This window comes from Hydractinia symbiolongicarpus, chromosome 14 (assembly GCF_029227915.1).
Source record: "Hydractinia symbiolongicarpus strain clone_291-10 chromosome 14, HSymV2.1, whole genome shotgun sequence".
Classification (NCBI taxonomy): Eukaryota; Metazoa; Cnidaria; class Hydrozoa; order Anthoathecata; family Hydractiniidae; genus Hydractinia; species Hydractinia symbiolongicarpus.
Window position 1 is genome coordinate 9,365,864 of NC_079888.1, and position 15,362 is coordinate 9,381,225.

The window sequence follows — 15,362 nt, forward strand, 5'->3', positions numbered from 1 at the left end:
GTCAGATGAGCAACTGTGTTGGCCACAGACCAATCTTGGCAGAAGAAAGATTCGCCCTTACTCTTCGTAATGTTTTTATTGAAACGCATCAAATTAAAATCATTCCTTTAAAAAATTCAACGTTCGAAATTCGCGGGATTTTTATATGTCCAAACCAATCCAACATGAAAATTCACGCAACTCAGATAGAGAATTCCTTTGATCTTGCCGAAAATGTTGGATGAAATGTTTGACGGCGATCAAACTTCATCCAACATCGTCCAACACGATTTTTTTCTTCTTTTTTAAAAATTTTAAATTTTTTTAAAATTTTGAAATGACTCAAACCAGTCCTACATTTCATCCAACATCACAAAAATTGCATGTTTGGTGAAATGTTGGACTGGTTTGCCCCCGCCTTAATGGTCATAACAACAGGTATAACAAATCACATTTTCCGATCTCATGCTCTAAAAAATTTAAAAAAACCTATATTCTTATGATTTCATTAAAATTTATGCCTGATTTCTCAAAATTTAATATACAAATTCGATTTTCGAAAAGAGCTCTGGGAACGAGAAGGTTTAGTCGCAAACTAATGTGTACAGCTAAAAAATAGAAAATATATGATCGAGGAATCTGCATGTGTATATTAGATTCACACATTTTAAACTTGTCAAAGTTCTGGTCACTGTTCAGAGTGGACTTAGGACTTAGTTTATTTGCTTATGTCCAAACTCCTAAAATGAGCTAATTGTTGCTGACATCAGCATGGCCCTTTTTATATATCTCGGCGCCTTTGTTGGGCCCCACGTGGATTATTTCGGGCGTGGGTGTGCTAGAAAACGTTACTAGGAAAGTTTAACGCTGTCTACCTGTGCGTGCAATTGTAGCAACTTTGTAAACTGTTGGCTGCAGCGCATTGAGCAGATGTTGTTGTCGACATTTGAATAATGACAAAAAAAGCTTGCCTTCGTCTCTATGTTTTTGTCCAAGATTGTAGCTAAACTAAAAGTCCGAGAGAAGTTCCAATATTTTGGTGGAGCTGTATAAAGCCTGTAACACAAATTTACGTACAGAAAATAATTTTCTTTCTAATTATTTTTAATTTTAAAACAGTTTAAGACCTAATACAAAATGATTTTTTAAAGTTATAAAACAACTTGTATGACAACATATTTGTAAATATGTCAACAATTTAAGCAACATATATTTTTGCTACGTCGTATCGAAATTAGTTCACTTTTCCAAAATTCTAACATGCAAGTACATTATTTTGTCCATTGTAGAATACTGTCGTCAAAAAATAACAGAAATGTTTGCATAATTACTAATTTATAGTAATTTATGCATAACCAACTTAAATTGATTTCAGTTCTATTTTAAGAATGAAAACAGAACTTTTTTTTAATCTTCTACTTGTCTCCTTGCTTTCATATTCCAAAATAAATTATTTCGAAAACGACAGCTGTAATATCTCTTACGCGGCACAATGTCAGCCTTTTCATATGACCAAAACCTCAGTCTTAGCAAGACAGTGTTAGAGAAAGGCATTTTTCAGTTGTGCACACCATAATGGATCATTCTGGCCCCACGGAATTGTATAGTGGCGCCAAAATCAGATGAAGAAGAATTGCTATTAAAATTCGTGTCCGTTTTTCTTTTCCGAATAACCAGCAAAATTATCAGCAGTATAACTAGAAGAAAAAGTCCTCCACATACAATACTAACAATGAGAATAATATCCTTTTTATCACTGTCTGGAGTAACAATCCGACTGCAGGAACCATTTGCTATTAGTTCATAACCTTCTAAGTTACACTCACAGCGATAGCCACCAATTAGATTCACACATGTGGCTGTACTAGCACAGTAACCAATTGAAGTGTTACATTCGTCGAAATCAGACGCTATGATAGTCTCTGGCAACAACGCACCATCGCTGGTACTATTTTCAATAATTTTGTATCCAGTGATTATAGAATCCTTTATAGTGGCCGTAGTGACATTAGTCTCAAGTTCAAGAACAAAATCAAAGTGGAGACTTGCAAAGAAAAAACGTCGGCAAATAACCTTCGGCTTTGTAAATTTACCATCGGCTGTTAATGAGCTGATGATGACTTTTTTCATACTACTGCAGGCATCTTTAAACAAACTACTAGTTGGGTCGGTTAGCTGGTCCCTGATCAGTTGAGGTGCATTTGGTCTCACGACTAGACTTCCTGCTCTGACTCTAAATACTTGAGTGGTTACAAAATAGTTTTTGGATCTACGGTTACAAATTCTTCCTTTCCATCCGTCCGCGCATTGACATATGTAGTTCTTTCCAATTCCCACACTGACGCAGATTGCTCCATTTTGACATGGTTGCGAATCGCACGCGTTTGCTTCAGGAGTGGGTTGTGTTGTTGGTGTTGGGGTGGGCTGTGGCACCGGCGTTACTGTTCCACTTGGTGTTACCGTTGGAAGCGGTGTGGAGGATGTTGAATGTGTAGGTGATATTAAGTCCTGACTAACAGTACAATGCAATAACGCTAATAAATACAAACCAGCTCGAAGGTAAAGCTTCATGTTGGTGTTTATCCAATAAAACCGTAATTAAATAAATGTTCTTGCATGTTTATCTTCAATGAATGCTGACTTCAAAGTTAAATTATCTCCTCATAATTAGCATGATTTAGTGTTAGACTTGTTTTAAGCGTCAAAACATTGGAATTTGGATAAATAATGAGTTCTTAGGAGCACTGGCAATTTAGCATATATTGAACCGTTTAAGTCTTTTGTTTGTTGATAATCTCATTGTTGCTATGGCGAACGAACATTTTGTCAGCCTAACGGGAATTTTTGTATGAAACAGTTTGAATTACTTCGCGCCTTTCATTTACTTATTTATTTATATGCGACCAGCAGAGCATGCGTGCAACAGTAATTTCATGGAACAAACAGAGCATGCAAAAAGGTATTTTTGGAATTTTAATTTATCACTTGTTTGTTCTCATTTTCAACGCAGGAGTAAACATATCTTATTTACTGTGTTCTGTTTTTTCACTTTCAATTCAGATTAATTAATCCGTGTTTTTTTGTGTGTGTGTTTTTTAACCATTCAGCCGTTTTATTTAGATAATTATATAATTTTCGCGCCAAAACAATACATTACATAAATTAGGTTTGTATTTCTTTTTTTCACGTGGTGTATATTTTTAGAGGTAAACAAGCTAAAGTAAATTCTTGGTCTACTAAAACTTACGACAAATAAGACAAGTTCAATGATATCCCACAGCTTATAATTAAAATTATCGCATCAAAAAATATTTCAGAAAGATTCTTCAACATCAGTTCTACATTTTTTCAAAGTTTTTTGCTTACACATTTTTTATAAAGAAACTACTTTTCTATAAAAAACTGACCAGTCGCCTTTCAAAACATTACGAACTTTTACTAGCTGTAAAAATATGAAAAAATTCTTATACACCTGTTATAACAAGAAACCGGGAAAATATTAAGAATTGACGATTTCAACGGAACACACATCATTTTTGGACGATGGACGAAAGACGAAAATTATCTTTTCTTGAATACATGATGAGAGAATCATGTTAAAATCATGTTTTTGATTGCATATCTTATAGAACCTGTCAAAATTTAGAAACTTGTTAAGAAACTTTTTCTAGTAAAATTACTTTATTAGTAGGTCGTTTGCTTTCTTTTTTGAAAAAAATGTGTACGTCAACTATTTTTAGAAATGACGTAGGATAAACATCCCACGAGTAAAATTGAGATGACGAACGCACTTATTTTTTTAAACGGGACGATAAAAAAATTAAAATCTGTTATGGATAATTCAATTTTTTTATCGATACACGAAGTGACTCATCTTGACTTATCAAAATTTACATTATTTGAGAATGACTCACCCCAAACTCTTCCCCAGGACTCTTTTTCTCTTTATGTCAATTTTGGAGGGCGAGAAGAAACAGTTTTTTTGCTGTCTGACATTGGCAGAAAGAGAAAAGAGTCCTACGCACTCCTACGGAAGGTTGGGTGCAGTTCGGAATCAAGCCAATTAACAGGCAGAATGGCCAGAGACTTAGAATTTCACAACTTTTGCACATCTTTAAGTTTTTCCAACAAAGTTTAGAAAACGCTAGAAAATGTATAGAAACCGTATTTTAGCAGATTTTGACATTTTAGGAGGGGAGAGACAACTATTAAAAATCAAGCCTATCGACAACTGCGATTATGGATAGGATTAATGAAACAAAAGCAGTTTCTTCGTCATTTTTTAAATACGGACAAAAGGTTTAAATAGGCACTACTCTGTAGCTGAAAAACTGCAAAGTATCCACATTTGCGCACACGTTAACTACATAAAGAACGTTTGAAATTCGTTAGTAACATTCCTTAGCACGCCCTTGCAATGAAATAATCCACGTAGCGGTCCACGAAGATAATGAAATTCTAGGAATATGGTTGTGCTGACGTCAGCAACAATTAGCATGTACGTAAGAACCGAAGTCCTAGGTCCGCTGTAAATATTACTATATGAACTTTGACAACTTCACGATGCGCTACTCTAATATAGAACCAAACAATGTGATCACGTGTGACGGCTTAATTTGAAATTAGCCGTGCTACTGTTTATTATATTTCGTTCATGATAGCAGTCAGACGAAATAATGCATCCCAGAATAAATTTTTTTTTAAGGAGCATCAACATTTCGAGTTCAAACTTTAGATTATGTATAGGTTTTGGGTGTAGCCAGCCTTTTTTTTTATCAGAGAAGAAATCGAGCATGTCTATTATCTTCCATGATATTTCATATATTGAAGAAAACTACTTTGCTCATCACTCAACCTCGTCCCCAGGGCATCTTGTATCTTTTCTAACCCTGGGACGGCGATACGAACATGGCCCTGGAGGAGGCTGGTCCGATATGAAACCTGATTGGCGCGGATATGTCAAATAAATATTGCGTCATACAAAACATTTTGGCGAGGCGGCGAGTCTGTGACCAACAGGAGAAAGCTGTTCGTATTAAAATGGCGGAGGAGGTGTATCAGCAGTATCAAGTTTTTTTCAAAGTGAAAAATTTAATAAAAAGCATTACTAAGCAATGAGAGTATAAAATAAGACATCATAAAGTAATACTGCTTACATGACAATATTTCAATAGCTGGGAATGTTTAATAAAGCTAGAAAAGTAGCTAGCTAGCACGCTATACCTAGCAAACTATCAAGATAAGAACAAAAGAAAGAAACTCAACTTGTTTCCAAGTGGCCAGGTTTAATTTTCAGCTTCTTGCAAAGAATGACGTTGCATAAAATTACCGCCCATGTCCTTTATAGACAAAATAATTTTGCACAAAATATCGAAAATGTTTTTTTTACAAAATATATATACATTACGTTTTAAATTATATCAGGTTGTTATTAGTGGGCATGTTTTATTACCTTATATGCTTTGGTTACTATAAAAGATATAAAAAGCCAGTAGGTTAACCGTCAGAGCCATTTTATCATTGAATGTACCCGGCCTAATTCAAGAAAATTCAAAGTGCAATAGCTTCAGTAAAAAAATAAAGTTATTGACTTGAAACTTGTTAAGGAGTACTTTTAAACCAATCTGATAAAATATAATTTTACACGAGGCATAAAAAATTTACAAAGCCATTTTGAGGAAGAGAAAAAGGTAGGAAGTTTTTCTTAAACTGATTCTTACTAGGCCTTTTTTAACACGCTATGAAGAAATTTCAGAAAATCGAACTCAATCAAATTTGATTGAGCGCTCAATCAGGCATATGGTTAAATCCAGGATGTACTGAAGATGGTGATAGATATACAGCTCACCACTGTGATATATTATCTCAAGAGTTTTAATACAAATTACAAAGCAGTAAACATAAAAAATAACAAAAAAAGTCTAAACTGAGTATATAGTTTATATAGCGTCCCATAACTTCAGTAAAAATTAAAATATTGACTTGAGATTTGGTATGATATGGTTTTAGATTGGTTTGATGAAATTGAGCCAAAAAAATAGTTCTATTATCATCATACTTTCTGAGTTTCAGAATTTAGCCATTTTCAGAGACTCCGATAAGCCGTTTTGACAGCATATCAATTTTGACCAAGATACTGATTCAGAAAATTTTAAAAGCTATTCTAACCTCAGAAATAGGTCAGATAAGATTCAACCTAAAATTATGCCAGTAAACAAAAAATTTAGTTGCAAGGGATATCTCTTTGCTGATATCTTTTTGTGATAGGATGCACTTATGAGAATACTGAATTAATCTTCACGGTTAGCTAGTTTAGCATTTTTAATATTTTCCAAGCAGAATGATAACAATAAATAGATAGATATATCAATAAAAAAATCGATTTTTGAACAGCAGCAGAATTTTGATGAGCTCTAAAAGGTGCGAATTTATGAAACTAATTTTGGTCCAAAATCCCCAAAATAATTTTCTCAAAAAATTATTCCAAAAACATTTTTTTCTCAAGGTAGCAATACTTTGCTGTTGGTAAAGTCGTATACCAATTCTTTCTAAACTATTAAGGCAGTGATACATTAAAACGAGAAAACAGATCACACGTAGACTTGTCGATTTCAATTTTCAAACCGGCATAATGCTTTTGATAAAATTTTTAGATTATTTATGTTTTAAACAGAAAAAACCTTGTTTTTGTATATCTGTGTGTGCAAATTAAATGTGAGCTTGTTAAGTAAAAAATAAAAAAGATGCAAGGCGTTTTAAAAACATGTCATTAAGAAAAGAAAAAGCGGAATTTATCAGTAATGGGTGGCTTTTTGGAAATGTTAAGGCCACATATGTAGAAGAAAAAAATACTTCTGAAGTAAATACTCTTCTGAAGCCTTTTTCATCCAATATAACTGCAAGCAGTGAGTCCACCATATATGAATTCGGTTTCAGTTAAGTATTGTTTAAATACAGCAAAATCTTTGTCATCCTATAAAAGCAGTTATGCAGACACAGGTAGGAACTCACGGTAAATGAGAATTCTAAAGTTCAGCCAAAATGAATAAAAAATGTAAATGTTAATATGAGGTTAAATTTCTGCCTAGCTACTTTCAGTCAGGCCCTAGAATGATACGAACATTTGAAAATTATGTAAAATTATATTTGCACCTTAGAGAACCAACGAAGTGCTATGTTCTGATGGGCAAATCATTTACTAATTTCCAAGTTTCCCCTAGCTACAAGTTTTGCAACCCAGTGCTTGCTAGTCAACCAATTCAGTGAAATACACATAACTAAATTGCTTGAATTTCTTCAAGTAAACAGCAGCCTAAATAACATTATTGTATATTTATACATTTACACAAAACAATCAAGGGCAATATGCGAGAAGTTTGTGTGTTGCGATGAGAGGAATCAAAACAAACTCGCCGCACGTATCTGTGACGTAAAACGCCGATCTCGCTTAGCTCTGCAAGGTTATATATAAAACTTTGGTACATTGAGACAAATCAAATTAAATATTACACACAGAAATACTGTGTATTGGAGGGTCACGTGACGAGGCCTCCTCCAGGGCCATGTTCGTATCGCCGTCCTGGGGTCAGAAAAGATACAAGATGCCCTGGGGACGAGGTTGCTCATCACTAACACACTGCCTGGCAGTGAGTGGGATTCCTTCCGCGGTCCGCTTAACTGGGAGCTGCAGACGAATCCACTAAACTGCATGCGGCATTATTTTAGTGATGAACTCAGATAGTTTATCTGTATGGTGTGTATGCATAGGTGAATATTTTTCATAGCGCATCCGTATTTTTTTCAATTCTCAACAGAGAATGTTTCACCTCCGTTCATAAAGAGCGAGTATAATCCGTGTTAGTCATGTTAAAGAAGAAATACTTTGCTCATCACTAACATACTGTCTGGCAGTGCGTTCTCTGTTGAGAATGAAATATAGAACATTCTCTATCCGCTATCTGCTATATTTTGACAACATCATTTAAACAATTCGATGGCTGTTGTCTTGGTCTAAAGAAGGAAACACCTAAAAAATATGGGCCTAGGTACAACTCCCAGTAAATTCTACCTGCAAGGGACCAGAGAAAACAGTTCGACTTAACGGATGTTCGACTTAAGTGCAGCTCCCGTTAATTCGAACTTAGACAAAAAAGATATTACTTCAAGTTAAGGCGATTTGTTTAAGTAGTACAGCCTTATAAGTACTATATTACAGCCTTTTAAGTACTATATTACAGCCTTATAAGTACTACATTACAGCCTTATAAGTACTATATTACAGCCTTATAAGTACTACATTACAGCCTTATAAGTACTACATTACAGCCTTATAAGTACTATATTACAGCCTTATAAGTACTATATTACAGCCTTATAAGTACTATATTACAGCCTTATAAGTACTACATTACAGCCTTATAAGTACTACATTACAGCCTTATAAGTACTATATTACAGCCTTATAAGTACTACATTACAGCCTTATAAGTACTACATTACAGCCTTATAAGTACTATATTACAGACTTATAAGTACTATATTACAGCCTTATAAGTACTATATTACAGCCTTTTAAGTACTATATTACAGACTTATAAGTACTACATTTCAGACTTATAAGTACTACATTACAGCCTTATAAGTACTATATTACAGACTTATAAGTACTATATTACAGACTTATAAGTACTACATTACAGCCTTATAAGTACTATATTACAGCCTTATAAGTACTATATTACGGTCATCCAAAGGAACATTTTGGCTACTTTATAAAGAGAACCATTTAAGAAATTTCTGGCTACATTACATACCAGTTTTCATTTTTAAAACATTTATTTTCTACTTAGACACTAAAAAGTTCGAATTATCCGAAAAAATTGAACTTGAGTGGGACCAAAAAATGGTTCGAAAAAACGTATGTTTGAGTTATCCGGGGTTTGAGTTACGAGTAGTTTTTATAAGGAAGTATTAAGAAATGTCCAAGGGACCGTAGAAAACAGTTCAAGCTAATAAAAGTTCGAGTTACCGGTGTTCGAGTTGCCGGCAGTCTACTGTAGATATCAGGTGGGTAAGCACTACACGTACGTCAACCCTTCTCCAACGGTTTATCTTTGTGTGAGTTCACGCGATAAAAAATAAAAGACTTCAAAAATGTTTTGATCATCCGATGAAATCTTTGAGATATATAACTTATATTATAACACTTAAGAATAAAAACTATAAAATAAGTAAGTAAATACATAAATGAGGGCTCTGATATTGGGATGACCTTCCTGAAAGAGCGCCATCCCAATATCGAAAAATGAAAAAAGAGCCCTGGGGATAAGGTTAGCATTGTTATAATATTAGGATGGTGAGTGACACATTGTAAAACAGTTCCAGACAGTTACTTCCGATGAACCTATCTAAATTATAAAGCCTCGAAATTAGAAAAGTAAAAAGTTTAGCCACTAAAGACCGAAACAGCTAATACAAATCCCAGAATTTTATAACAATTAATGAAAAATGCAAAAAAAAATTCCAAACCTAGTATAAAAGCCGTTCTGAATAAGTTTTGAAAGTTATTTGGATTCCATCTTAACTTTGTGTACAAATAGCTCATCTGAAATGAAAAACAACTGTAGTGAAACCCAACAAAGTTCAGTGAGGCAACAATATATTTGACTCGCTTAGTCGCTTACAACGTTTTACACCATATACTCTTCTTGGATGCTGCGTAAACATTATTGTCGTTTTTTCCAATCTTTGAAATATATTACTGAAATATTTACAACTAAAAATTCTTGTAAAATCTACGTGTATGTACAGACTAATAAAAACTAAAAACTCTCTCAGACCACACGCGCAAATTGTCTACGCGTGGGTTAGGATTCAAAATTTAAGGTAATTTTTTAGGTAAATTGCTTTCAAGGATACGAAGAATTGTCTAAATGTTCAAAAATTTTCAGATTGCATTCCAATAAAAGCCAATCATTTTCAAGTTTTTTGAAAGCAACAGCAATACTTTGTGCACAACATGCTTAAAAATGTTTTATCGACACTTGTTTTCCTAAATACACTACACCTAAATACATGCATTTGTTACAATAAAACTAACGTAATAAATTCAACGTCTACAACTCTTCGCCACATATTATTTTTATCATAATAATTCAATAATTTTTCGTTTTTAAAATTTCAAATATTTCTTTTTTTAAAGTATCTAATAAATATCACACTGTATTTTCTCTACACCAAGCGCCCTTCATTATTAGCACCGCCCTCTAACGTAAAATAGGGCGCTAATTAGAAATGTAACAACCCAAGACTGTCTAATTCATTTTGTTTGTTCGAAAAATAAGATTTGGTAAAATGTTTAGTAATGTCATTTTTATAAATATCTCATGCATCAAAAATATCATAAGAGGCTGCTTTCAAAGTAGAGAAAATACGGTGCACAATAATAAAAATAAACAAACAAACAAACAAACAAATAAATAAAAAAAACCCGAAAAAAAAACGAATAAAAACTACAATTTAAACTCACAAATTTCGTAACAGAAAATTTTTAAAACTTAAAAAATTTCATAAAACATTTATCTTTGCTATGACCATTAAATGATCGGAAGGGTAAAGTTCTTCCTCCAGTTGCAAAGCAACAATATTAAACACGTCATTGTAATTCACCCGCACAAACATAAATATACACACGATACAAAATAGAGACAAAACCACCGAATATTTACTGATCAACTTTCCCAGCTTGAATTTCGTGATACATAAACGTCTTATTCTTGGTCTCGCTATACCAAGCACAAGTACTGTAAATGAAAGGAGGATTGATGAAAAACATGGGATAAGCAAGAGGATAATCATGTAGAGAGTGGATAGTTTTGAAGACGAGCATTCGGTGCAATCTGAGAGCATGCAATTGTTTTCATCACCACCAGCAACACATATTCCACACCTATGTGAATAACGAGAAAATAAAAATCATTGCAGGTTCCTCCCTCATGAACGACCCTTTCCCTCGCTATAACAATAATCATATCAAATTTTTATAATGGTTTAGTTCAGGTGTTAAGTTGAACATTTTGTGAGGTCATACGTTTTCAAATTACATGATCGCAGACGTAAACGTACTGTATTCATTCATTCATTCATTTGTTCATTTATTTATTTATTCATTTATTTATTTTTCCTTCTTTCCTTTATTAATTCCTCCGATGATTTCTACACCATTCTTTCATTTATTCATTCATTAACTCCTTCATTCGTTTTATTCCAAGAGAATTCTAGTACGCATCTTAATACTTGTTATTACTCTGTGAAGCTTTTTATTTTTACATTAATAATTTTTTAGTTAATAAGCGAGCAAAGTAAATCGATTAACAATTTCAAAGAATTCACCTAGTTAAACATGCTTGCACATATAACCATAATAACATAGATCAATACTTATACCATACCTACAAGAACCATGTGGGCCACAATCCCATGCACAGCTCCGATCCCAGTTCTTTCCAGAAGATCTTTGGACGGCAGCGTTATAGACAGCACTTAGGCGGGCACGCCATAGCACATCTCTATACCTGCGGGCGTATCTAGCGCCTTTTCCACGGATGAGAACACCATTTATTTTTAAACCAGCAGTTGAAGCCATGATGCGATCAGGACGATTAATAAAACCAGGCACAGGCTTCAGAAAAAAGACATAAAAGTACTCAGTATTAGTCCATAAATATTTACTCAAGTTTAAAGCCAGGAAGATTCGGCATTTTTTTATTTTTGCTGAATTAGTTCCTTTTCAAAGAAAATGATAGATATATATGCAAAAAACTAATTATTTCACAGAAAGTATTTCTTTTACTTTGTTTCATTGGCAACTTTTATACAATTTCTCTCCTGGATCAATAAGCAGAAAAAATTGAATGGAATGTCAAGAATTTTAGAGTAGACACCCTAAAATAATAAACTAAACATTTGTTTTGGGCGTAACAAGTGAAGCAGGGAGAGATTTATATTTGGCAATTTTTTGTGAAAAGATGTTGTATTTGTATATAGTTTAGTCTTTGCAATATGTCTTTTTTTCTTTTTTCTCTTTTTCCTCATCAACTCTTGATAATTGAAACTTCAAAACTCTCTAGAAAATGACAGTTATACAAAAGTCTGGATACTAATCCTTATTAAATTTAGCCAAGAGTACATACCATGTTACTAAAAGTGTATCCATGGTGATTCGGATTTATCAATCCCCAAGCATCCAGAAAATTATACCCATACCCTCGATATTGTTTTTGATCGAATTCTTTTCCCATCACTTTACATTCAGAAGGTGCTTCTTCCTGGACAACAGGAAATAAAAGATAAAAGGCTTTAGAGTCATCTTTATTTAGGGTGGACTGAATTTAAAATTGTAGGAGATTTTGGAAGGTGAGAGAATTGAAGGTTTAGGGGTTGAAATTTAATAGGGAACACGAAAACAACGTTTAGAAAAGCCATTCCATATTTCAGGAGATTTAAGCAAAATTTTAGGAAGAAACGAACAAAAATTTATAATAAAAAAGCTTCCTTTAGACTCAGTTGTGTAGATTTGTGAAAAATACTGATTGCACGTTGTTTAAAAACTTAGGAAATTGCTGAAACCAAAATTATTGGAAATTGCAGACACAAAAGAGTTGATTGTGTCCTTTTACTAATAATGAAAATGAAATGAAGATCTCAGTAGTTCAACACTCACTCTTCTAAAACGAGAAAAAATTAACATGTCCAAAATGTTTTAGTGGCCTTCAAGAGTTTAAAAATCTCTACATATTTACATTAATTCGTCCAGCACTTAAAGCTTCTACAGGCCAATGGAAGTCAGCGTATGTGTTGAAATCACCAAGAAGAATAGTGTTCTCAACACCAGAGCCATACAAATAACGTAACATCTCAGCAACATTTAAACACTATAAAAAAGACAGAAGTGTGTAGCTGGGGCATAGTTAGCATTCTTTATGACATCAGAGTACAAAGAAACCAAATATATAAAAGAAACTAGAAAAATTGAATAGCGATTTTTTAAAGAAATGTATCAATGATTGTATTGCATACAGCCTCTTGGCTCAAACGTACTAGCAAAAACTTTGGAATTATTTGAAGGTCTAGGCTTTGGTGAAAAAAAATTTAAGTGTACAACCTCAAAATAGGGCAAATGTGCAGAAATGAAAGCCATTTAGAGCATATAACCACAGCCTTTTAAAACTAAATACGTACTTGTTGTAATCTTTCATAGGAGAGATGTACGAAAGCCACATTTACTTCATGGTCACTAGGGTGTACCAAAAACTGAGAGTATAGCATTAACCGTTGATTTTGATCAGGACTGTTCTTTAAAAAAGTAAAGTTTAGTCTATCTACAAAATTCGCTTTGTGTTTACTTAAATATCCAATGCCCTCCCACTCCCACCCAGCAGGAGATGAAAATTCATTCTCAATGAGATGTATTGGTTCATAATGTTTATGCTTGTAAACAGGTAGCAATGATTGCAATTCATCAAGTTGTGAGTGCTCAAGGTCTTTATGGGCTCTTACTTCCTGAAAGCCAATTATATCAGCATCAATTTCTTGCAGCTAAAAATAGATTTTTGCATATATAAATATATAATATAAACTGTGCATTCCATCTGACAAAAAAATGACAAAAAACACTGCAACTGTTGATGAATATTTTGATGGTATAATTTGTTACGCTAAAAGTAAATGTGCATACATTTACTTTTAGCGTAACAAATTATGTTATTATCATTATGTATATATTATATATTCTTTTGGTTTACAAAAATGTATATATATACTGAAGAAATATTATGTACACAAAAATGATTTAGTTCTTTTTCTATTTATTTTGTGATAATGGACTTCCTTTACATATATATTGTTTTCATTAAGCATACTAGAAAAATGATAGTCTTTGTTTTCAATGAACATAGGGAGTTAAACATTATTTTCATCAATTGTACTGCTGGAATCAGCCAAAATTTTACCACAAACTATTTTTTATTTTTAGTTTTCACACTGTCCATAACATGATCAATGTTTGCCCATTCCCAAACTGGCGATTTACCAAAATAAAAAAACTTAAAAAACTACCCCAAAAAGCTTTAATCTGACGAGCAATCACTCCAAACATTCCTTATTCAAGAAGGCAAAGATGTGTCATTATTTTACCAGTTTTTAAGGCAATTGTTCTCTCATAAGGGAGACATTTTGTGAGACATGTAAAGATATTAATTAATATGAAAGCAGTTGTTGTAAATTATATAACTCACAGCCAAAAACAGCTTCTTACCATTTCTGAAATGTATAATTTTCGAACTTCCCAGTGGTACATAACATTCCACAAGTTGTATGTTGCTACCACTATTTCTCTGCTATTCACATAACCATTAAAGCATAATAGTATGTTGATGATGGAGTTGAGCAACATTATTAAGTTTTAAGTAAAAAAAGGAATTTTAGGTACATTTATTTTATTTAACAGTCTAAAATCAAATTTTTAATAAAAAGACATCATATATTTTTGTTACAGTTTTAGTATATTTCTTTCCTCAATCAAATTTGATGTTATGTTTTCCGATTCCATAAAAAGTTTTTTAAAGTTTATACAGTCTAAAAGTAAATTTCCTAAAAATTGTTAGCGATTTTTAGCATTATTTTCAGTTAATCAGTGCTTAGCAATGCTTTTTCTAAGTTTACTTATATGCATGCTATTTGTGAGACTTTGTTCTTAAAAAATATAAAGCTTAATATCTCAAGACAAACAAGTTGAGCAACGTTATTAAGTTTTAGCTCTCTATCTTTAATGTTACATACCATGTTCTATTATAAGAAAATTATACATATTATACAAATATACATATATATTATGCCCTGAAAGATAGAAAATATAGGATTTAAGGTAACAGAGAAATATGTCTTATTTTACTGGTGATGAACAATCCATGAATACATTTCCAAAAAATCAGAAAAAATAAGAAATAAGGAGAAATTAAGGAGAGTAGCTAAAATTTAAACTTTTTAAGTATATTTAAGTACTTTTAAGGACATTTTCTTTTTTTAAGGCTATTTAAGGAATTTAAGGAGGAGTGGTCACCCTGCAAAAATAAAATATGCTTGTTGCAAGGAAGGGTGCAAGGGTAGCTAAGAAAAATTAAGAGAAGCTTCAACCCCTAACTACTAAGAATAGTGAAGTATAAAGTACAAAACACTTCCAATAAATTTTCAAAACATTCCAAAACACAACAGATTATAGCTATAGCTAACCTACGATCTTGTGCAGAAATATCCAGAGAATTCACAATTTTAACTTTTCTTTGAAATGGAAGAAAGCATTGGTTGGTCAAAACTCTGCTCTACCT

The 15,362-nt window shown here is 32.8% G+C and overlaps 2 protein-coding genes across 2 annotated transcripts; both read right to left on the reverse strand.

Annotated features, from left to right (window-relative positions):
- Nucleotides 1-1,362: 1,362 nt before the first annotated feature.
- On the reverse strand, nucleotides 1,363-3,629 carry LOC130625921 (fibropellin-3-like). The gene has a single exon (XM_057441046.1). It carries the CDS (start codon nucleotides 2,548-2,550, stop codon nucleotides 1,537-1,539), a length of 1,014 nt encoding a protein of 337 aa, XP_057297029.1. The 5' UTR covers nucleotides 2,551-3,629; the 3' UTR covers nucleotides 1,363-1,536.
- Nucleotides 3,630-9,605: 5,976 nt separating this feature from the next.
- On the reverse strand, nucleotides 9,606-14,569 carry LOC130625495 (uncharacterized). The gene is made up of 6 exons (XM_057440601.1): nucleotides 14,294-14,569; nucleotides 13,219-13,575; nucleotides 12,780-12,911; nucleotides 12,171-12,305; nucleotides 11,430-11,659; nucleotides 9,606-10,927 (listed from the first exon to the last, which is right to left on the reverse strand). The coding sequence occupies exons 1-6, from the start codon at nucleotides 14,429-14,431 to the stop codon at nucleotides 10,546-10,548; spliced, it is 1,374 nt and encodes a 457-aa protein (XP_057296584.1). The 5' UTR covers nucleotides 14,432-14,569; the 3' UTR covers nucleotides 9,606-10,545.
- Between the last annotated feature and the right edge of the window lie 793 nt (nucleotides 14,570-15,362).